The sequence below is a fragment of the Ranitomeya imitator genome, chromosome 4, assembly GCF_032444005.1.
Source record: "Ranitomeya imitator isolate aRanImi1 chromosome 4, aRanImi1.pri, whole genome shotgun sequence".
Taxonomy (NCBI): Eukaryota; Metazoa; Chordata; class Amphibia; order Anura; family Dendrobatidae; genus Ranitomeya; species Ranitomeya imitator.
Window position 1 is genome coordinate 6681279 of NC_091285.1, and position 23252 is coordinate 6704530.

The 23252-nt window shown below is 44.0% G+C and overlaps 1 protein-coding gene across 1 annotated transcript in view; it reads left to right on the top strand.

The window, feature by feature from the left end:
- FAM111A (FAM111 trypsin like peptidase A) overlaps nt 1–23252 on the top strand; it is a 117331-nt gene that overhangs the window by 17838 nt on the left and 76241 nt on the right. The window contains exons 4-8 of the mRNA XM_069761866.1: nt 14377–14435; nt 14526–14621; nt 15190–15240; nt 16090–16179; nt 16956–17030. Of these exons, the coding sequence (XP_069617967.1) occupies nt 14377–14435; nt 14526–14621; nt 15190–15240; nt 16090–16179; nt 16956–17030 (371 nt within the window). The remainder of the gene's footprint in view (nt 1–14376; nt 14436–14525; nt 14622–15189; nt 15241–16089; nt 16180–16955; nt 17031–23252) is intronic.

The following is a 23252-nucleotide window of genomic DNA, read 5'->3' on the forward strand; positions in this document are numbered from 1 at the left end:
GTTGTCCAATTTGTCCTGAGTACGCTGATACCCCATATGTGGCAGTAAACCACTGTTTGGGCGCATGGGAGAGCTCGGAAGGGAAGGAGCGCCGTTTGACTTTTCAATGCAAAATTGACAGGAATTGAGATGGGACGCCATGTTGCGTTTGGAGAGCCACTGATGTGCCTAAACATTGAAACCCCCCACAAGTGACACCATTTTGGAAACTAGACCCCCTAAGGAACTTATCTGGATGTGTGGTGAGCACTTTGACCCACCAAGTGCTTCACAGAAGTTTATAATGCAGAACCGTAAAAATAAAAATCATATTTTTTCACAAAAATTATATTTTTGCCCCCAATTTTTTATTTTTCCAAGGGTAAGAGAAGAAATTGGACCTCAAAAGTTGTTGTCCAATTTGTCCTGAGTACGCTGATACCCCATATGTGGCAGTAAACCACTGTTTGGGCGCATGGGAGAGCTCGGAAGGGAAGGAGCGCCGTTTGACTTTTCAATGCAAAATTGACAGGAATTGAGATGGGACGCCATGTTGCGTTTGGAGAGCCACTGATGTGCCTAAACATTGAAACCCCCCACAAGTGACACCATTTTGGAAAGTAGACCCCCTAAGGAACTTATCTAGAGGTGTGGTGAGCACTTTGACCCACCAAGTGCTTCACAGAAGTTTATAATGCAGAACCGTAAAAATAAAAAATCATATTTTTTCACAAAAAATATATTTTTGCCCCCAATTTTTTATTTTTCCAAGGGTAAGAGAAGAAATTGGACCTCAAAAGTTGTTGTCCAATTTGTCCTGAGTACGCTGATACCCCATATGTGGCAGTAAACCACTGTTTGGGCGCATGGGATAGCTCGGAAGGGAAGGAGCGCCGTTTGACTTTTCAATGCAAAATTGACAGGAATTGAGATGGGACGCCATGTTGCGTTTGGAGAGCCACTGATGTGCCTAAACATTGAAACCCCCCACAAGTGACACCATTTTGGAAAGTAGACCCCCTAAGGAACTTATCTAGAGGTGTGGTGAGCACTTTGACCCACCAAGTGCGTCACAGAAGTTTATAATGCAGAACCGTAAAAATAAAAAATCATATTTTTTCACAAAAATTATATTTTTGCCCCCAATTTTTTATTTTTCCAAGGGTAAGAGAAGAAATTGGACCTCAAAAGTTGTTGTCCAATTTGTCCTGAGTACGCTGATACCCCTTATGTGGCAGTAAACCACTGTTTGGGCGCATGGGAGAGCTCGGAAGGGAAGGAGCGCCGTTTGACTTTTCAATGCAAAATTGACAGGAATTGAGATGGGACGCCATGTTGCGTTTGGAGAGCCACTGATGTGCCTAAACATTGAAACCCCCCACAAGTGACACCATTTTGGAAAGTAGACCCCCTAAGGAACTTATCTGGATGTGTGGTGAGCACTTTGACCCACCAAGGGCTTCACAGAAGTTTATAATGCAGAGCCATAAAAATAAAACAAAATTTTTTTCCCACAAAAATTATATTTTAGCCCTTAGTTTTGTATTTTCCCTAGGGTAACAGGAGAAATTGGACCCCAAAAGTTGTTGTCCAATTTGTCCTGAGTACGCTGATACGCCATATGTGGGGTGGAACCGCCGTTTGGGCGCATGGGAGGGCTCGGAAGGGAAGGAGCGCCATTTGGAATGCAGACTTAGATGGAATGGTCTGCAGGCGTCACATTGCCCCTAATGTACCTAAACAGTAGAAACCCCCCACAAGTGACACCATTTTGGAAAGTAGACCCCCTAAGGAACTCATCTTGATGTGTTGTGAGAGCTTTGAACCCCCAAGTATTTCACTACAGTTTATAACGCAGAGCCGTGCAAATAAAAAATATTTTTTTTTCCACAAAAATTATATTTTAGCCCCCAGTTTTGTATTTTTCCAAGGTTAGCAGGAGAAATTGGACCCTAAATGTTGTTGTCCAATTTGTCCTGAGTACGCTGATACCCGATATGTGGGGGGGAACCACCGTTTGGGCGCATGGGAGGGCTCGGAAGGGAAGGAGCATCATTTGGAATGCAGACTTAGATGGATTGGTCTGCAGGCGTCACATTGCGTTTGCAGAGCCCCTAATGTACCTAAACAGTAGAAACCCCCCACAAGTGACCCCATATTGGAAACTAGACCCCTCAATGAACTTATCTAGATGTGTTGTGAGACCTTTGAACCCCCAAGTGTTTCACTACAGTTTATAACGCAGAGCCGTGAAAATAAAAAATCTTTTTGTTTTCCCACAAAAATTATTTTTTAGCCCCCAGTTTTGTATTTTCCCAAGGGTAACAGGAGAAATTGGTCCACAAAAGTTGTTGTCCAATTTGTCCTGAGTACGCTGATACCCCATATGTGAGGGTAAACCCCTGTTTGGGCACACAGGAGAGCTCGGAAGGGAAGGAGCACTGTTTTACTTTTTCAACGCAGAATTGGCTGGAATTGAGATCGGACGCCATGTCGTGTTTGGAGAGCCCCTGATGTGCCTAAACAGTGGAAACCCCCCAATTATAACTGAAACCCTAATCCAAACACACCCCTAACCCTAATCCCAACGGTAACCCTAACCACACCTCTAACCCAGACACACCCCTAACCCTAATCCCAACCCTATTCCCAACTGTAAATGTAATCTAAACCCTAACCCTAACTTTAGCCCCAACCCTAACTGTAGCCCCAACTCTAACCCTAGCCCTAACCCTAGCCCTAACCCTAACCCTAGCCCTAACCCTAGCCCTAACCCTAGCCCTAACCCTAACCCTAGCCCTAACCCTAGCCCTAATGGAAAAATGGAAATAAATACATTTTTTTTTATTTTTCCCTAACTAAGGGGGTGATGAAGGGGGGTTTGATTTACTTTTATAGCGAGTTTTTTAGCGGATTTTTATGATTGGCAGCCGTCACACACTGAAAGACCCTTTTTATTGCAAAAAATATGTTTTGCAATACCACATTTTGAGAGCTATAATTTTTCCATATTTTGGTCCACAGAGTCATGTGAGGTCTTGTTTTTTGCGGGACGAGTTGACGTTTTTATTGAAAACATTTTCGGGCACGTGACATTTTTTGATCGCTTTTTATTCCGATTTTTGTGAGGAAGAATGACCAAAAACCAGCTATTCATGAATTTCTTTTGGGGGAGGCGTTTATACCGTTCCACGTTTGGTAAAATTGATAAATCAGTTTTATTCTTCGGGTCAGTACGATTACAGCGATACCTCATTTATATCATTTTTTTATGGTTTGGCGCTTTTATACGATAAAAACTATTTTACAGAAAAAATAATTATTTTTGCATCGCTTTATTCTCAGGACTATAACTTTTTTAATTTTTTGCTGATGATGCTGTATGGCGGCTCGTTTTTTGCGGGACAATATGACGCTTTCAGCGGTACCATGGTTATTTATATCTGTCCTTTTGATCGCGTGTTATTCCACTTTTTGTTCGGCGGTATGATAATAAAGCGTTGTTTTTTGCCTCGTTTTTTTTTTTTTTTCTTACGGTGTTTACTGAAGGGGTTAACTAGTGGGACAGTTTTATAGGTCGGGTCGTTACGGACGCGGCGATACTAAATATGTGTACTTTTATTGGGGGTTTTTTTTATTTAGATGAAGAAATGTATTTATGGGAATAATATATATATTTTTTTTTCATTATTTTGGAATATTTTTTTTAATTTTTTTTACACATTTGGAAAACTTTTTTTTACTTTTTTACTTTGTCCCAGGGGGGGACATCACAGATCAGTGATCTGACAGTGTGCACAGCACTCTGTCAGATCACTGATCTGACATGCAGCGCTGCAGCCTTCACAGTGCCTGCTCTGAGCAGGCTCTGTGAAGCCACCTCCCTCCCTGCAGGACCCGGATCCGCGGCCATCTTGGATCCGGGGCTGGAGGGAGCAGGGAGGGAGGTGAGACCCTCGCAGCAACGCGATCACATCGCGTTGCTCCGGGGGTCTCAGGGAAGCCCGCAGGGAGCCCCCTCCCTGCGCGGTGCTTCCCTGCACCGCCGGCACATCGCGATCATCTTTGATCGCGGTGTGCCAGGGGTTAATGTGCCGGGGGCGGTCCGTGACCGCTCCTGGCACATAGTGCCGGATGTCAGCTGCGATAAGCAGCTGACACCCGGCCGCGATCGGCCGCGCTCCCCCCGTGAGCGCGGCCGATCGGCTATGACGTACTATCCCGTCCAGGGTCAGATAAGCCCAGGGCACCTCGACGGGATAGTACGTCTAAGGTCACAGAGGGGTTAAGGCTGTGTGCACACATTCTGGATTTTTTTAGTTTTTTTCGCTATAAAAACACGATAAAACCGTGAAAAAAACGCATCCTATTAATAGAATGCAATCCGCAATTTTTGTGCACATGTTGCGTTTTTTCCGCGAAAAAACTGCATCGCGGAAAAAACGCAACATGTTCATTACTTTTGCGGATTTTTCCTGGATTTCCTGCTATTTAATGGATTGGGAAGCCCTGGAAAAAAAACACGAAAAATCTGTACAAAAAACGCAAGCGGATTTCCTGCAGAAAAAGTCCGATTTTGTTCAGGAAATTTCTGCAAAGAATCTTGAAGGGGCACATAGCCTTAGGCTGTGTGCACACGTTCCGGATTTTTCGCTATAAAAAGCGATAAAACCGCAAAAAAACCCGCATCCATTAAGCATCCTATTAATAGAATGCAATCCGCAATTTTTGTGCACATGTTGCATTTTTTTCCTCGTAAAAATCGCAGCATGTTCATTAATTTTGCAGATTTTTCACAGATTTCCCGCTATTTAATGCATTGGAAAGCTCTGGAAAAAAACGCAAAAAATCCACACAAAAAATGCATGCGGATTTCCTGCAGAAAAAGTCCCAGTTTTGTTCAGGAAATTTCTGCAAAGAATCCTGACGTGTGCACTTTTGCAGCGTTGTTGCAGCATTTTTTTCCTGTGTATAATAGTTTACATATTTAACATTTTTATAGACAAATCTGTTAAATTCATATAATTTAGGGTATGTGCACACGTCCGGATTTTTAGCGTTTTTTTTGCGGAATTTCGCTATAAAAACGCTATAAATCCGCTAAAAAAACGCTAACATTATGCATCCTATCTTTTAGAATGCATTCCGCATTTTTTGTGCATATGTTAGCGTTTTTTTTCGCAAAAAAAGGCATTCCGCAAAAAGAACGGACATGCTCATTCTTTTTGCGGATTCCATGGCAAAAACGACATTCAGGAAAAAAAAAAAGCTAAAAATCCGCGCAAATTCCGCGAAAAATCCGCGCAGAAAAAAACGCGGATTTCTGGCAGAATTCTCAGGATTTTGTCAGGAAAAAAACCTGACGTGTGCACATACCCTTAAGATACAAACCGTAATTAAATGTTTAATCAAACAGCTGATTGATCGGCTTGAGATCTGGGAATTTGCAGACAAGTCATCTCCTTAAAGGGAACCTGTCACCTGAATTTGGCGGGACAGGTTTGCGGTCATATGGGCGGGGTTTTCGGGTGTTTGATTCACCCTTTCCTTACCCACTGGCTGCATGCTGGCCGCAATATTGGTTTGAAGTTCATGCTGTGTCCTCCGAAGTACACGCCTGCGCAAGGCAATCTTGCCTTTCGCACGCGCAGTATGCTTTGCCCAACTGCGGACTCCCACTCCCGACTCCAAGACTTCTCCCGTGCTGCGCCAATCCTCTGGAATGCTCTACCCCAAGATATTAGGACCATCCACAATTTGCATAGTTTTAGACACTCCCTCAAAACACATTTGTTCAGAGCGGCCTATCATGTTCACTAATCAAAGTCATGTTATGTTTGTGTGTGTCTGTAGCCCATTCACTATCTCCATCTATCCCCCACCCCCTGAAGATGGCCGGACCCTCATTGTAAATACATCATTGCAAATACACACCTGTACTTTGTATCTCCCCCACCTCATTGTAGATTGTAAGCTCTCACCAGCAGGGGCGGCTTATTGTGCTTTATTATTGTATTGACTGTTGTGTTTGAAACTGTTAAACTGTAAAGTGCTGCGGAATATGTTGGCGCTATATAAATAAAGATTAATATTATTATTGTGTGATCAGCAGTAGTAGGAAGAGTGGTAGAAATTCAGCACATCCATCCGTTTTATGTGACAAATTTCTACCATTCTTCTTAAATAATAACAAGGTATACTTGAATAACAATCTTAACAGTAAAATTTGACCAACCATTATCCCCTGCTGAAAGGTGCTGCCATTAGTGTCACCTCCACATGATGGCAACAGAACGTCGCCCCATCACACTGTCTCCATCAACTTCTCTTTTTCCCATAGTGCATCCTGGTTTCATCTCTTTCCCAAGTAAGTGATGCCCACTCCCCTGACTGTCCACATGATGGAGACCGGGAGTCATTATACCAAGCCACCTTCTTTCATTGCTCCATGGTCATAATGGGCATGTAGGTAGTTTTGATGGTGCATAGAGCTTAGCATGGCCACTCACTGACTGGTCTGCTGCAGCCTAGCCTCATACAAAACAGACTGCAATTCTCTGTGTCTTTTGACAAGTTTTGAATATTTGGGGAGGATTTGTAATGGTTCTGCTTAGTTTCTACTCCAAAAAATCAGTGTGAACACACGCTAACTTAAACTGAGTTTTTGAAGCAGAAACTTGCCAAATCTTCCTTGTTATCTCAAATCTTTAAGTTTTTGAGGATTTCTAAGTTTTAACATAGCCATGAAGTACATTATGTGTGCAAAATTAGAAACACCATCACTACATGAATCAGTACATTAATGCAGTGCCAGAACCACTTTCAGTACACAAATGCAGCACTAGAACCGCTGCTGGTACATGAATACACCACCAGAAGCACAATAAGTACATGAAAGCAGCATCAGAACCGCAATCAGTACATGAAAGCAGCATCAGAACCACAATCAGTACATGAATGCAGCATCAGAACCACAATCAGTACATGAATGCAGCATCAGAACCACAATCAGTACATGAAAGCAGCATCAGAACCACAATCAGTACATGAATACAGCATCAGAACCACAATCAGTACATGAATGCAGCATCAGAACCACAATCGGTACATGAAAGCAGCATCAGAACCACAATCAGTACATGAATGCAGCATCAGAACCACAATCAGTACATGAATGCAGCATCAGAACCACAATGAGTACATGAATGCAGCATCAGAACCACAATCAGTACATGAAAGCAGCATCAGAACCACAATCAGTACATGAATGCAGCACCAGACCCACCGTAAATACATGAAGGCAGTGTTGGAACCACCATCAGTACATGAATGCACTGCCAGAAAAAAACGTTAGTACATGGAGGCACCAGCATCGGTACGTGTATACTGAACCAAGCCGAGTACAGCAAACAATATATAATTGTATTGCTTGAACCTACAATTCCCAGTTAACAATGGTAAGGAGATACTGGGGATTGTTACCATCCATCATCTGACTGTGGACCATAAAAGAACCACAGCACTGTTGAGATGCAGACAGTATCACAAATAAGTATATGCATCCAGGTACTTAATACGTGACGTCTTCTTTGATTACATTTGTTCCCATCCCTTTTGTCTCCATGTAGCGCAGACGCCATAATGAGGTTTCACTCCCACAGCTTATCTCTCCAGACTTCCCTCTTCTATCCAGCAGAACATCCTGACACGATGTCCTTAACCCCTTCCCGACCTTTGACGCCACGTAGGCGTCATGAAAGTCGGTGCCATTCCGACCCATGACGCCTATGCGGCGTCATGGAAAGATCGCGTCCCTGCAGATCGGGTGAAAGGGTTAACTCCCATTTCACCCGATCTGCAGGGACAGGGGGAGTGGTAGTTTAGCCCAGGGGGGGTGGCTTCACCCCCTCGTGGCTACGATCGCTCTGATTGGCTGTTGAAAGTGAAACTGCCAATCAGAGCGATTTGTAATATTTCACCCATTATAACGGGTGAAATATTACAATCCAGCCATGGCCGATGCTGAAATATCATCGGCCATGGCTGGAAATACTAGTGTGCCCCCACCCCACCCCTCCGATCGCCCCCCCACCCCCCCGATCTGGCCGGTACACTGCTCCGGCTCCCCTCCGTCCAGTGCTCCGCTCCCCCCCCGTGCTCGTGTCCGCTCCCCCCGTGCTCCAATCACCCCCCCGTGCTCCAATCACCCCCCCTGCACTCCGATCCACCCCCCCCCGTGCTCCGTTCCACCCCCCCGTGCTCCATTCCAGCCCCCCCGTGCTCCGTTCCACGCCCCCCGCGCTCCGTTCCACCCCTCCCGCGCTCCGATCCCCCCCCCCGTGCTCCGATCCCCCCCCCCCGTGGTCCCCCCCCCCCGTGGTCCCCCCCCACCCTATCATACTTACCGATCCAGCCGTGGTCCCGTCCATCTTCTCCCGGGCGCCGCCATCTTCCAAAATGGCGGGCGCATGCGCAGTGCGCCCGCCGAATCTGCCGGCCGGCAGATTCGTTCCAAAGTGCATTTTGATCACTGAGATATAATCTATCTCAGTGATCAAAATAAAAAAAATAATAAATGACCCCCCCCCTTTGTCACCCCCATAGGTAGGGACAATAAAAAAATAAAGAAATTTTTTTTTTTCCACTAATGTTAGAATAGGGTTAGGGGTAGGGTTAGGGGTAGGGTTAGGGTTAGGGTTAGGGTTAGGGCTAGGGGTAGGGTTAGGGTTAGGGGTAGGGTTAGGGTTAAGGTTAGGGTTAGGGGTAGGGTTAGGGTTAGGGTTAGGGGTAGGGTTAGGGTTAGGGGTAGGGTTAGGGGTAGGGTTAGGGGTAGGGGTAGGGTTAGGGGTAGGGTTAGGGTTAGGGGTAGGGTTAGGGCTAGGGTTAGGGTTAGGAATGTGCACACGTATTCTGGTCCTCTGCGGATTTTTCCGCTGCGGATTTGATAAATCCGCAGTGCTAAACCGCTGCGGATTTATGGCGGATTTACCGCGTTTTTTTCTGCGCATTTCACTGCGGTTTTACAATTGCGATTTTCTATTGGAGCACAAAGAAGTGACATGCTGCGAAATGTAAACCGCTGCGTTTCCGTGCAGTTTTTCCGCAGCATGTGTACAGCGATTTTTGTTTCCCATAGGTTTACATTGAACTGTACACTCATGGGAAACTGCTGCGGATCCGCAGCGTGTGCACATACCTTTAGAATTAGGCTATGTGCACACGGTGCGGATTTGGCTGCGGATCCGCAGCAGTGTTCCATCAGGTTTACAGTACCATGTAAACATATGAAAAACCAAATCCGCTGTGCCCATGGTGCGGAAAATACCGCGCGGGAACGCTGCGTTGTATTTTCCGCAGCATGTCAATTCTTTGTGCGGATTCCGCAGCGTTTTACACCTGTTCCTCAATAGGAATCCGCAGGTGAAATCCGCACAAAAAACACTGGAAATCCGCGGAAAATCCGCAGGTAAAACACAGTGCCTTTTACCCGCAGATTTTTCAAAAATGGTGCGGAAATATCTCACACGAATCCGCAACGTGGGCACATGGCCTTAGGGTTAGGGTTGGAATTAGGGTTGTGGTTAGGGTTAGGGGTGTGTTGGGGTTAGGGGTGTGTTGGGGTTAGGGTTGTGATTAGGATTATGGCTACAGTTGGGATTAGGGTTAGGGGTGTGTTGGGGTTAGTGTTGGAGTTAGAATTGAGGGGTTACCACTGTTTAGGCACATCAGGGGTCTCCAAACGCAACATGGCGCCACCATTGATTCCAGCCAATCTCGTATTCAAAAAGTCAAATGGTGCTCCCTCACTTCCGAGCCCTGACGTGTGCCCAAACAGTGGTTTACCCCCACATATGGGGTACCAGCATACTCAGGACAAACTGCGCAACAATTACTGAGGTCCAATTTCTCCTGTTACCCTTGTGAATCTAAAAAAATGCTTGCTAAAACATAATTTTTGAGGAAAGAAAAATGATTTTTTATTTTCACGGCTCTGCGTTGTAAACGTCTGTGAAGCACTTGGGGGTTCAAAGTGCTCACCACATATCTAGATAAGTTCCTTGGGGGGTCTAGTTTCTAAAATGGGGTCACTTGTGGGGGGTCTCTACTGTTTAGGCACACCAGGGGCTCTGCAAACGCAACGTGACACCCGCAGACCATTCCATCAAAGTCTGCATTTCAAAAGTCACTACTTCCCTTCTGAGCCCCGACGTGTGCCCAAACAGTGGTTTACCCCCACATATGGGGTATCAGCGTACTCAGGAGAAACTGGACAACAACTTTTGGGGTCCAATTTCTCCTGTAACCCTTGGGAAAATAAAAAATTCTGGGCTAAATAATTATTTTTGAGGAAAGAAAACGTATTTATTATTTTCACGGCTCTGCATTATAAACTTCTATGAAGCACTTGGGGGTTCAAAGTGCTCACCACACATCTAGATAAGTTCCTTTCAGGGTCTAGTTTCCAAAATGGGGTCACTTGTGGGGGGTTTCTACTGTTTAGGCACATCAGGGGCTCTGCAAACGCAACGTGACGCCCGCAGAGCATTCCATCAAAGTCTGCATTTCAAAACGTCACTACTTCAATTCCAAGCCCCGGCATGTGCCCAAACAGTAGTTTACCCCCACATATGGGGTATCACCGTACTCAGGAGAAACTGGACAACAACTTTTGGGGTCAAATTTCTCCTGTTACCCTTGGGAAAATTAAAAAATTCTGGGCTAAATAATTATTTTTGAGGAAAGAAAACGTATTTATTATTTTCACGGCTCTGCATTATAAACTTCTATGAAGCACTTGGGGGTTCAAAGTGCTCACCACACATCTAGATAAGTTCCTTTGGGGGTCTAGTTTCCAAAATGGGGTCACTTGTGGGGGGTTTCTACTGTTAAGCCACATCAGGGGCTCTGCAAACGCAACGTGACGCCCACAGAGCATTCCATCAAAGTCTGCATTTCAAAACGTCACTACTTCACTTCCGAGCCCCGGCATGTGCCCAAACAGTGATTTACCCCCACATATGGGGTATCAGCGTACTCAGGAGAAACTGGACAACAACTTTTGGGGTCAAATTTCTCCTGTTACCCTTGGGAAAATAAAAAATTGCAGGCTAAAAGATCATTTTTGAGAAAATAATTTTTTTTTTTATTTTCATGGCTCTGCGTTATAAACTTCTGTGAAGCACTTGGGGGTTCAAAGTCCTCACCACACATCTAGATTAGTTCCTTTGGGGGTCTAGTTTCCAAAATGGTGTCATTTCTGGGGGATCTCCAATGTTTAAGCACACAGGGGCTCTCCAAACGTGACATGGTGTCCGCTAATGATTGGAGCTAATTTTCCATTTAAAAAGCCAAATGGCATGCCATCCCTTCCGAGCCCTGCCGTGCGCCCAAACAGTGGTTTACCCCCACATATGGGGTATCAGCGTACTCAGGACAAACTGGACAACAATATTTGGGGTCCAATTTCTCCCATTATCCTTGGCAAAATAGGAAATTCCAGGCTAAAAAATCATTTTTGAGGAAAGAAAAATTATTTTTTATTTTCATGGCTCTGCGTTATAAACTTCTGTGAAGCACCTGGGGGTTTAAAGTGCTCAATATGCATCTAGATAAGTTCCTTGGGGGGTCTAGTTTCCAAAATGGGGTCACTTGTGGGGGAGCTCCAATGTTTAGGCACACAGGGGGCTCTCCAAACGCGACATGGTGTCCGCTAACAATTGGAGCTAATTTTCCATTCAAAAAGTCAAATGGCGCGCCTTCCCTTCCGAGCCCTGCCGTGTGCCCAAACAGTGGTTTACCCCCACATATGAGGTATCGGCGTACTCGGGAGAAATTGCCCAACAAATTTTATGATCCATTTTATCCTACTGCCCATGTGAAAATGAAAAAATTGAGGCGAAAATAATTTTTTTGTGAAAAAAAAGTACTTTTTCATTTTTACAGATCAATTTGTGAAGCACCTGAGGGTTTAAAGTGCTCACTAGGCATCTAAATAAGTTCCTTGGGGGGTCTAGTTTCCAAAATGGGGTCACTTGTGGGGGAGCGCCAATGTTTAGGCACACAGGAGCTATCCAAACGCGACATGGTGTCCGCTAACGATGGAAATAATTTTTCATTCAAAAAGTCAAATGGCGCTCCTTCCCTTCCGAGCCTTACCATGTGCCCAAACAGTGGTTTACCCCCACATGTGAGGTATTGGTGTACTCAGGAGAAATTGCCCAACACATTTTAGGATCCATTTTATCCTGTTGCCCATGTGAAAATGAAAAAATTGAGGCTAAAAGAATTTTTTTGTGAAAAAAAAGTACTTTTTCATTTTTACGGATCAATTTGTGAAGCACCTGGGGGTTTAAAGTGCTCACTAGGCATCTAAATAAGTTCCTTGGGGGGTCTAGTTTCCAAAATGGGGTCACTTGTGGGGGAGCGCCAATGTTTAGGCACACAGGAGCTATCCAAACGCGACATGGTGTCCGCTAACGATGGAAATAATTTTTCATTCAAAAAGTCAAATGGCGCTCCTTCCCTTCCGAGCCTTACCATGTGCCCAAACAGTGGTTTACCCCCACATGTGAGGTATTGGTGTACTCAGGAGAAATTGCCCAACACATTTTAGGATCCATTTTATCCTGTTGCCCATGTGAAAATGAAAAAATTGAGGCTAAAAGAATTTTTTTGTGAAAAAAAAGTACTTTTTCATTTTTACGGATCAATTTGTGAAGCACCTGGGGGTTCAAAGTGCTCACTATGCATCTAGATAAGTTCCTTGGGGCGTCTAGTTTCCAAAATGGGGTCATTTGTGGGGGAGCTCCAATTTTTAGGCACACGGGGGCTCTCCAAACGTGACATGGTGTCCGCTAAAGAGTGGAGCCAATTTTTGATTCAAAAAGTCAAATGGCGCTCCTTCCCTTCCAAGCCCTGCCGTGCGCCCAAACAGTGGTTTACCCCCACATATGAGGTATCAGCGTACTCAGGACAAATTGGACAACAACTTTCGTGGTTCAGTTTCTCCTTTTACCATTGGGAAAATAAAAAAATTGTTGCTAAAAGATAATTTTTGTGACTAAAAAGTTAAATGTTCATTTTTTCCTTCCATGTTGCTTCTGCTGCTGTGAAGCACCTGAAGGGTTAATAAACTTCTTGAATGTGGTTTTGAGTACCTTGAGGGGTGCAGTTTTTAGAATGGTGTCACTTTTGGGTATTTTCAGCCATATAGACCCCTCAAACTGACTTCAAATGTGAGGTGGTCCCTAAAAAAAATGGTTTTGTAAATTTCGTTGTAAAAATGACAAATCGCTGGTCAAATTTTAACCCTTATAACTTCCTAACAAAAAAAAATTTTGTTTCCAAAATTGTGCTGATGTAAAGTAAACATGTGGGAAATGTTATTTATTAACTATTTTGTGTCACATATCTCTCTGGTTTAACAGAATAAAAATTCAAAATGTGAAAATTGCGAAATTTTCAAAATTTTCGCCAAATTTCCGTGTTTATCACAAATAAATGCAGAATTTATTGACCTAAATTTACCACTAACATGAAGCCCAATATGTCACGAAAAAACAATCTCAGAACCGCTAGGATCCGTTGAAGCGTTCCTGAGTTATTATCTCATAAAGGGACACTGGTCAGAATTGCAAAAAACGGCAAGGTCTTTAAGGTCAAAATAGGCTGGGTCATGAAGGGGTTAAAATAAACATATCATTATACTGCCACATAAGTAAAAATATCTCCCATTCTACACCCCTGAATAAATAATTGCAACTCACTGTGTTTCCTGCACAAAATATTCTCCCCACAATGCCCTTCACCATAATATTTCCTCCACACTCTCCGTCTCCATAGTATTCTCCCCACACTGCCCTTCACCATAATATCCCCCCCCCCCACACTGCCCTTCACCATTATATCCCCCCCACACTCTCCCTCTCCATACTATTCTCCCACACTGCCCCTCTCCATAATATTATCTCCCACACATTGCCCTTCACCATAATGTTCCCCCCACACTGCCCTTCACCATATTTCCCCCACCCTGCCCCTCTCCATAATATTCTCCCACAGACTGCCCTTCACCATAATATTCCTCCCAAACTGCCCCTCTCTATAATAGCCCCCTAAACTGCCCCTTTTCATAATATCCCCACACACACAGCCTCTCTACATGGTGGTCCTCAGGTTGTGCCGCTCTACTGTATAATATACATACATGATCTTAGTGTGATGTAACTTAACGCTTGGACATCACACTGTTTTTTGCATTATGATATTCATAATGGTGCAGTCAGTTCAGTTGATGAACGCTCTCCGGACTTTGTTATTTGTAACATTGTAACTTTTTCTTTTGTGCCTGATTCTTTTTCCATTTTGACTTGACATCATCTACTTGTTCTTTTTCAGACTTCATCACAAATAAAGTTTACAGGTTCCTCATGGCCGAGGACATCTGCAACCACCTGGTGAGACTTTGTTAGATATGATTTATCTATAAATTATAATATGCGGACATGATCAAGACAATGATTCTGTTTATTTTCATGCATGAATAGGACCCAAGTGCCCACCTAGATAAGGAAAACCAGCCAAATTCAGTGGAGCTAAACCAAACAAATCGGGCATTAATGCCAATACTAACTCCGCTGCAGGTAAACGTTCTCCACTTTAAATGGGGATTCCACCTTCACTGATTTACACCAGGGTTCCACATTGGCATATCTCTTGAAATGTGTTTTTTTTTGTTACGCTGTGATCTTACGTGGGAAGCTCAACTTTCTGCATCATGCTGTATCACAATGCAATTTTAATGGTCGCCCGCATTCAATACTGCGCATATTGAAATGCGCGATCAATGTGTATAAACAGCCTATTATATGCCCGCGGCATATAATAGGCCGTTTATACACATTGATCGCATTGCCGAGTCCACGATGTACGACCGTTACATGCTCATAGAATATCAGGCTCTCGGCAGCACATGTTTACATAAGAGGATGCGCTGCCGAGAACTATTAAACAAAATTAAAAATCATTTTGCTTGAAGAACAAGTGTTTTGCTCATTTGTTGGGTGATTTGTGACCTTTTTATCCAGAATGATAGTTTGGAAAGATTGTTCCCAGGAACACTGGTCCCCAATCATCAGTCAGTGTGACTCCACAGGTAGAATCTTCTTTAGGATCCTGCACTCAATAATCACATTTCTGGTCTTTCCATAGGACAGTCAATCATGTAACTTGGCGGCAAACTCTCCAGTATCTACAAGAAAGGTACAATTACAAGTCAGAAAAATAAGAACATAATCAGGAAATAAAATCTAATTTGAGGAATTATTACAGATCAACATTGAATAAAATGCTCTGGACAACATGTGTTATACCAAGAGCAGGTCCTGAGGGGATGGAGCAGGGAGTCAGAGACCACCACGGACAATCGCTAGGCCGTGTTCTCGCCCCCCAGGCACCTCAGTATGTGGGACACAGAGGCTTGGGCAGTCGCTCTGTATAAGATACACGGGCTCATCATTAATATTCAGCCCCAACATCCTGTACTCAACAAAGAGGCTACTGCAAACTGAGCAGTCGTCATGGGGGAAGCCGCAGTCTGAGACCCTCCCTATACTGATGCCAACAATTACACATCCTCAGTGTAAGGCTGTGTTCACACGCACTGCTCATGCTACGGCTTTACAGCCCAGCAACCTTTGACTTCACTGTTTTTCCACTGTTCCCTGCAAAATCACTGAATCTTTCATAAAGAAGCCATTTCCGTGCATCATTAAGTGATTGTGCAGGAAACCAGTGGACACACTCCGGCAGCACAGGACCGCTGGGCTGTAAAGCTGTAGTATAGCAGGACCGCGTGTGTGAATAACAGCCTAAGTGGCTACAGCTGATTACATCTGTCACCAACCTCTGCCCACCCGCTCCATGGAGCCAGGGAGCGGACGAGGGAGGAGAAGACGTATTTGTTTATTGAGGTTTTTTTTTGCTTTTTTTTAACTTTGGGGAAGACATCTGGAATAATAACCCCAGATTGTGATACCTATGTATTTATTATTGGTTCATAGGACCACACCACCGAATACAAATACCTTTTGTTATTTAATACCCCCTCAGGTGCCTGGACAACTCAATGATGGAAGAACAAATGATTCGAAGTGGTTAACTGATTTGGGAAAGAAGAATGCACAAAAAAAGAGCGAAAAGGTAAAATGGTCTCAGCAGGAGCTCGGCGGTGGATTCACTGCACATGGCGACATTCAGGACGTGGAGAGAGATTCACTGCAGGCGACGGCCACACGGAGACAGAAGTGCTCTGCCGAAAGCATCTGTGCAACCGTCTGCGGCTTGTTGTCACCTGACTATTGTATAGCTATAATTCTGGGGTAAATAAAATGGCCAAGCTATTAATACAGTGGCATGCCACTTGTATTGTAGTCTATGGCAAGTGTGGGTGACCTGCGACTGTCAATAGAACATGTGACATTGTGTCATATGTTGGAATGGGACATCACAGGAAAACAGTACAGCCAATGTTACAATGTGTCACTGCAATTTCAGTGAAATTTACACAGCAGATTTTCTCTGCCGTGTGTGAAGTATGCTAAGGATTTTCCACACACAAAAACACAGAAGAAAAATTCATGTATTCACAAAGTGGGAATGTACCGTACTAAGAATTGTTTGGGTAAGAGAATGTAGTGAGGTGGTTTTAGTTCACAAATCTGAGAATAATAAAGGCTGCCATCTTTGTACAAGGTGCTGCTGTTAGAGATTTGTCACACTTATCATACATACAGCGGTTTATGTACACCTTGTGGTTCATTTTATTTCACTATCTATTGCCCTCATGATCTGTATATTTGTTGTCTGCCCATTTTACATGGTGACCAATATGATAAAAATGGTGACTATCATCTTTGTTGGCTGACAGATTAGAGATATCCGGCTACTCATATTCTCATGAATCTTTTTATCCACAGACTCAGAATATGGAGAAAACTCCAGGAAGAAAAAAGCCGTCGGCTGCAGCACGAAGAGCAAAAGCAGCAGGAAAGGTAAAAAGTGTTAATATGGAAAAGCGCAAAAAGTCAGGAGAAGAGTCCAGTGCACTTACTCCTCATAGAATGGACTAGCGCTGGGTCACTCTGGGTTTAAAGAACTGACAATGTTTACATCACTTCACCCCTTCCCAACTTAGCACGTAATATTACATTGTATGTTGGGTCCCCAGTGCTACACCAACAGGTATCAACAAAAACCTCAGATCAGCGTTTAAAAAATAAGCCCTCACCCAGCCCCAGATCACGAAAAATGGAGACGTTACGGGTCTCGAAAAATGGCAAAAAATGTTTTTCTCTTTTGACAAACTTAGAATTTTTTTTTCACCACTTTAAAAAAAAAAGAACCTATACATGTTAAGTATTTACGAACTTGTATTGACCTGGAGAATCATAATGGCAGGTCAATTTTAGCATTTGGTCAACATGGTTAAAAAAACAATTGTAGAATACCAATCTTTTTGCAATTTTACTGCACTTCGAATTTTTCTCCCATTTTCCAGTACACTATTTGGTAAAACCAATCATGTCATTCAAAAGTACTGGGCGCCGATCTCCTGGTCCGCATCCTTAGACATGCTGTGAGGCTGCTGAGTCAGGAGACCCACGGCCCGTCCATGCACTGCATTCCAAGCGCAGACCGATATCCACTGACAGCTTCCATAAATGTACAGAAAATAATCTGCAATCAGAAATACAGATTATAAAAAAAGTCACAATCTGGTTTCAATTATTTTAAAAAATGAATGTGTCTAATTCCATCAAAAAAAAAAAATATAAATATACCTAAAAACAGTACTGGTTATTTTAACAAATGTTTAATAGGTTATAGTAGAGTAGGGTCCGGACAAAAGAGTCTACCTTGCTGTGGTGGCGGCTTAACAATTATTTTGGCCAGAACAAAAGCTGATGGCAATGTATGCGATCTAGGAACCATTAGGCTATGTGCACACGTTGCGGATTGGGGTGCAGAATTTTCTGCACAAAATCCGCATCTCCGGGCAGAAACCGCAGGTGCGGATTTGACGCGTTTTTATGTGGATTTTGGGCGTTTTTGTTGCGGATTTGACCGTATTTTGTGCGGATTTTCTGCGGTTTTAACCACTGTGGTTTTCTATAATGAAAGGGTGCAGAAACGCTGCAGATCCGCACAAAAGAAGTGACATGCTACTTCTTTTGATCCGCAGCGTTTTTCATGCAGATTTTTCCAAACCATTAGAACAGCATTTTTTTTTCCTATTGATTTACATTGTACTGTAAATCACTTTGCGGATCTGCAGCGTTTCTGCGCGAAAAAAAAAAACGCTGCAGATCCGCACTAAATCCGCATCGTGTGCACACAGCCTTAATGTGTGATTGGTGAGGACGTGGTGCCAAAGTGGAGTTTTTCCAAGACTGGGCGGTGGGACTGTGGAAGATTCAAGGGGTGGAGGTGGAGCTGGGGTGGAGCCTGGGTGGAGTCTCAAGGGGGCCCCAAACTTTTGACAGCATGGGGCTCTGAAATTCTTAGTAGCAGCCCTGGGTGTAGATATGATCTTTTTATCGCCCATTATTACATTTTAATGCAATGTTACTGAGACCAAAAAAGTAATTCTGCCGTTTTTGATTTTTTTTCACGTTACTCCATTTACAAATCAGATTAATTATTTTTATATATTGATAGATCGGGCAATTCTGAACTCAGCGATACCAAATATGTATATTTTGTATTTTTATTTTATTGTTTTATTTTGAATAGGGGTTGATTTAAACTTTTATATATCTATATATATAATTGTCTAAGGGGTATTTCCGTCTTTCTGTCGGCAACTTCCGTCACGGAAATCCCGCGTCGCTGATTGGTCTCGCCAGCTGCCTGTCATGGCTGCCGCGACCAATCAGCGATGGCCACAGTCCGATTATTTCCTCCCTACTCCCCTGCAGTCAGTGCACGGTGCCAGCATACTCCCCTCCAGTCACCGCTCACACAGGGTTAATGCCGGCGGTAACGGGCCGCGTTATGCCGTGGTGTAACGCACTCCGTTACCGCCGCTATTAACCCTGTGTGTCCCCAACTTTTTACTATTGACGCTGCCTATGCAGGAATATATGAGACCACAAAATCAAAACGGGAGAAAAACAGGGACCATCGAGCCTGTCTAGGATTCAGCCGTTTGGCAGACTCGAGGTAAATCAGATTCTTATGATCGGTCAGGACCACAATACGGTGCTTGGCCCCCTCAAGCCAATGTCGCCACTCCTCAAATGCCCACTTCATAGCCAACAACTCCCGATTGCTGACATCATAATTGCGTTCCGTAGGCGAAAACTTCCGAGAAAAGAAGGCACACGGTTTCATCAAGGAACCATCAGAATTCCTCTGAGACAAAACGGCCCCTGCCCCAATCTCAGACGCGTCAACCTCAACCTGAAATGGAAGAGAAACATCCGGCTGACGCAACACAGGGGCAGAAGTAAATCGGCGTTTAAGCTCCTGAAAGGCAGAAACAGCCGCGGAGGACCAATTCGTCACATCAGCGCCTTTCTTCGTCAAATCGGTCAGAGGTTTAACCACACTGGAGAAGTTGGCAATGAAACGACGATAAAAATTAGCAAAGCCCAAGAATTTCTGAAGGCTCTTCACAGATGTGGGTTGAATCCAATCATGAATGGCCTGAACCTTAACCGGATCCATTTCTACAGATGAGGGAGAAAAAATGAAGCCCAAAAAAGAAACCTTCTGCACTCCAAAGAGGCACTTCGACCCCTTCACAAATAAAGCATTATTACGGAGGATCTGAAATACCATCCTGACCTGCTTCACATGAGACTCCCAATCATCGGAAAAAATTAAAATATCATCCAAATATACAACCATGAATTTATCAAGATAACTCCGAAAGATATCATGCATGAAAGACTGGAACAAAGATGGAGCATTAGAGAGTCCGAATGGCATCACTAGGTATTCAAAATGGCCTTCAGGCTTATTAAATGCAGTTTTCCATTCGTCACCCTGCTTAATACGAATAAGATTATATGCCCCTTGAAGGTCAATCTTAGTAAACCAGCTAGCCCCCTTAATCCTAGCAAACAAATCAGTTAGCAAAGGCAAAGGGTATTGAAATTTGACCGTGATCTTATTCAAGAGGCGATAATCAATACAGGGCCTCAAGGAGCCATCCTTCTTGGCAACAAAAAAAAAACCTGCTCCCAATGGTGAAGAAGACGGCCGAATATGCCCCTTCTCCAAAGACTCCTTAATATAACTCCGCATAGCGGCATGTTCTGGCACAGACAGGTTGAAAAGTCGGCCCTTAGGGAACTTACAACCTGGAATCAAGTCAATAGCACAATCACAGTCCCTATGCGGTGGAAGGGAACTGGATTTGGGCTCATCGAATACATCCTGGAAATCCGACAAAAACTCAGGAATTTCAGAAAAGGGGGAAGAGGAAATTGACATCAAAGGAACGTGACCATGAACCCCCTGACAACCCCAACTAGTCACAGACATAGATCTCCAATCCAACACCGGATTATGTACCTGTAACCATGGAAAACCCAGCACAATATCATCATGCAAATTATGCAACACCAGAAAACGACAATCTTCCTGATGGGCTGGCGCCATGCGCATGGTCAGCTGTGTCCAAAATTGAGGTTTATTTATCGCCAACGGTGTAGCATCAATGCCCCTTAAAGGAATAGGGTTCTGCAAAGGTTGCAAGGGGAAACCACAACGTCGGGCAAATTCTAAGTCCATTAAGTTGAGAGCGGCGCCTGAATCCACAAATGCCATGACAGAAAATGATGATAATGAGCAGATCAAGGTCACAGATAACAGAAATTTAGGTTGTACAGTACTGATGGTAACAGAACTAGCGATTCTCTTAGTACGCTTAGGGCAATCAGAAATAACATGAGCAGAATCGCCGCAGTAAAAGCACAACCCATTCTGACGCCTGAATCCTTGACGTTCAGCTCTAGACAAAATCCTATCACACTGCATAGGCTCAGGACTCCGCTCAGAGGCCAACGCCACAGTGTGCACAACTCTGCACTCGCGCAAGCGCCGATCAATCTGAATGGCCAGAGACATAGAATCACTCAGACCAGCAGGCGTGGGGAATCCCACCATAACATCTTTAACGGATTCAGAAAGACCCTTTCTGAAAATTGCCGCCAAGGCATCCTCATTCCATTTAGTCAGTACAGACCATTTTCTAAATTTCTGGCAATACGATTCTGCCGCTTCTTGACCCTGACACAGGGCCAACACGGTCTTCTCAGCTTGATCCACAGAATTAGGCTCATCATACAATAACCCCAATGCTTGAAAGAAAGAGTCAACATTATGCAAAGCAGGATTGCCAGTTTCCAGGGAAAATGCCCAATCCTGTGGGTCACCACGCAGCAGGGATATGATGATCTTAACCTGTTGAATGGGATCACCAGAGGACTGGGGTCTCAATGCAAAAAACAGTTTACAGTTATTTTTGAAACTCAAAAATTTGGATCTGTCACCAAAGAATAAATCAGAAGTGGGAATCTTAGGTTCTAAGGCAGGAGTCTGAACAATATAATCTGAAATACCCTGTACCCTAGCAGCAAGCTGATCCACACGAGAAACTAACTCCTGAACATTCATGTTATTACTAGGTTCCGCAGCCACCCAGAGATTAAGAGGGAGGAAAAGGAAAAACAGGCTAAGGAAAAAAATGGCTCAAAACCTGTCCTCCCTTCTTCTGAGATGCAATTAACTCATTGTTGGCCAGTTGTACTGTTATGATCTGGTGGCCTAGGAGCAGCATGAGACGTACTCTGGAGAAGGTGGTACCTGTACTGACCGCAGACCCTGAACTTAACAACACAACTAGATGTAGCCGTGGGATGTACCTAACGCTCCCTAGACACCTCGACACAGCCTGAGGACTAAATACCCCTAAAGATAGAAACGGAAAACTATCTTGCCTCAGAGAAAATCCCCAAAGGAAAGACAGCCCCCCACAAATATTGACTGTGAGAGGAGAGGGAAATTACATACGCAGACTGAAATCAGAATTTAGCAGAGGAGGCCATTGTAGCTAAATAGAAAGTATAGTACAGAGAACTGTGCGTTCAGTATAAAAACACTAGAAAATGTCTACCACAGAAAATACAAAAACTCAACATCTGACTAAAGACATGGAGGGTATATCTGCATCTCCAGAGATACCGCTTGGCTGCAAAAAATCCTTTCACAGACAACCTGGACAAGATAATACATGAAAATGCACAGAACTATAAGGCCCACAGCATGTGGACAGCAGAAACAAAGCCAGGACTAATCTTTGAAGAAAAGCACAGCAAACAGGAGAGACCAGTAAGGGATGTGAATCCTCCAAAAACAATGGACAACTGGCACTGACTAAAGGATCAAGCAGGACTAAATAGCTGAGTTCAAATTGCAAAAAGTGAACACACCTGATAGATGCTGCGATCCACAGACAGCAGCACTACCACTCATAACCACCGGAGGGAGCCCAAGAGCAGAATTCACAACAGCGCGCATCGGCACAGCTTCCCTGGATCCTGGCGGGTGAGTATATCACTATTTTTTATTTTAATAATTTTTTTCACACGGATATGTGTCATGATCCCAATGGCAGGGGATCACAAAAGGACAAGCACAAAAACAAAACAAGCTCTAGGGTGATGGAACCTGAGCTGACCGCGATCCTGAACCTAAACACACAACTAGCAGTAGCCGGGGAACGTGCCTACGATGATTCCTAGACGTCTCGCGCCAGCCGAAGGATTAACTTCCCCTATAAGAAGAAACACAGACCTCACTTGCCTCCAGAGAAACACCCCACAGAAATAGCAGCCCCCCACATGTAATAACGGTGAAATGAGAGGAAAGCACATACGTAGTTATGAAAATAGAATCAGCAAAAATGAGGCCCGCTAAAGCTAGATAGCAGAGGATACAAAAGTGAACTGCGCGGTCAGCGAAAAACCCTTCAAAAAACCATCCTGAAATTACTTGAACTCATGTGCCAACTCATGGAACATGAGGAGTAATTTCAGCCCACTAGAGCAACCAGCAGCAAGGAATCACATATCTGCAAGCTGGACTAAGACAAAAATTAAGCAAAACGTGGAACAGGAAAATCAAAACTTAGCTTGTCCTGAAGATAACAGACGCAGGGAGCAGAGGTAAAAAGACACGCTGATTACATTGATAGCCGGCGAGGA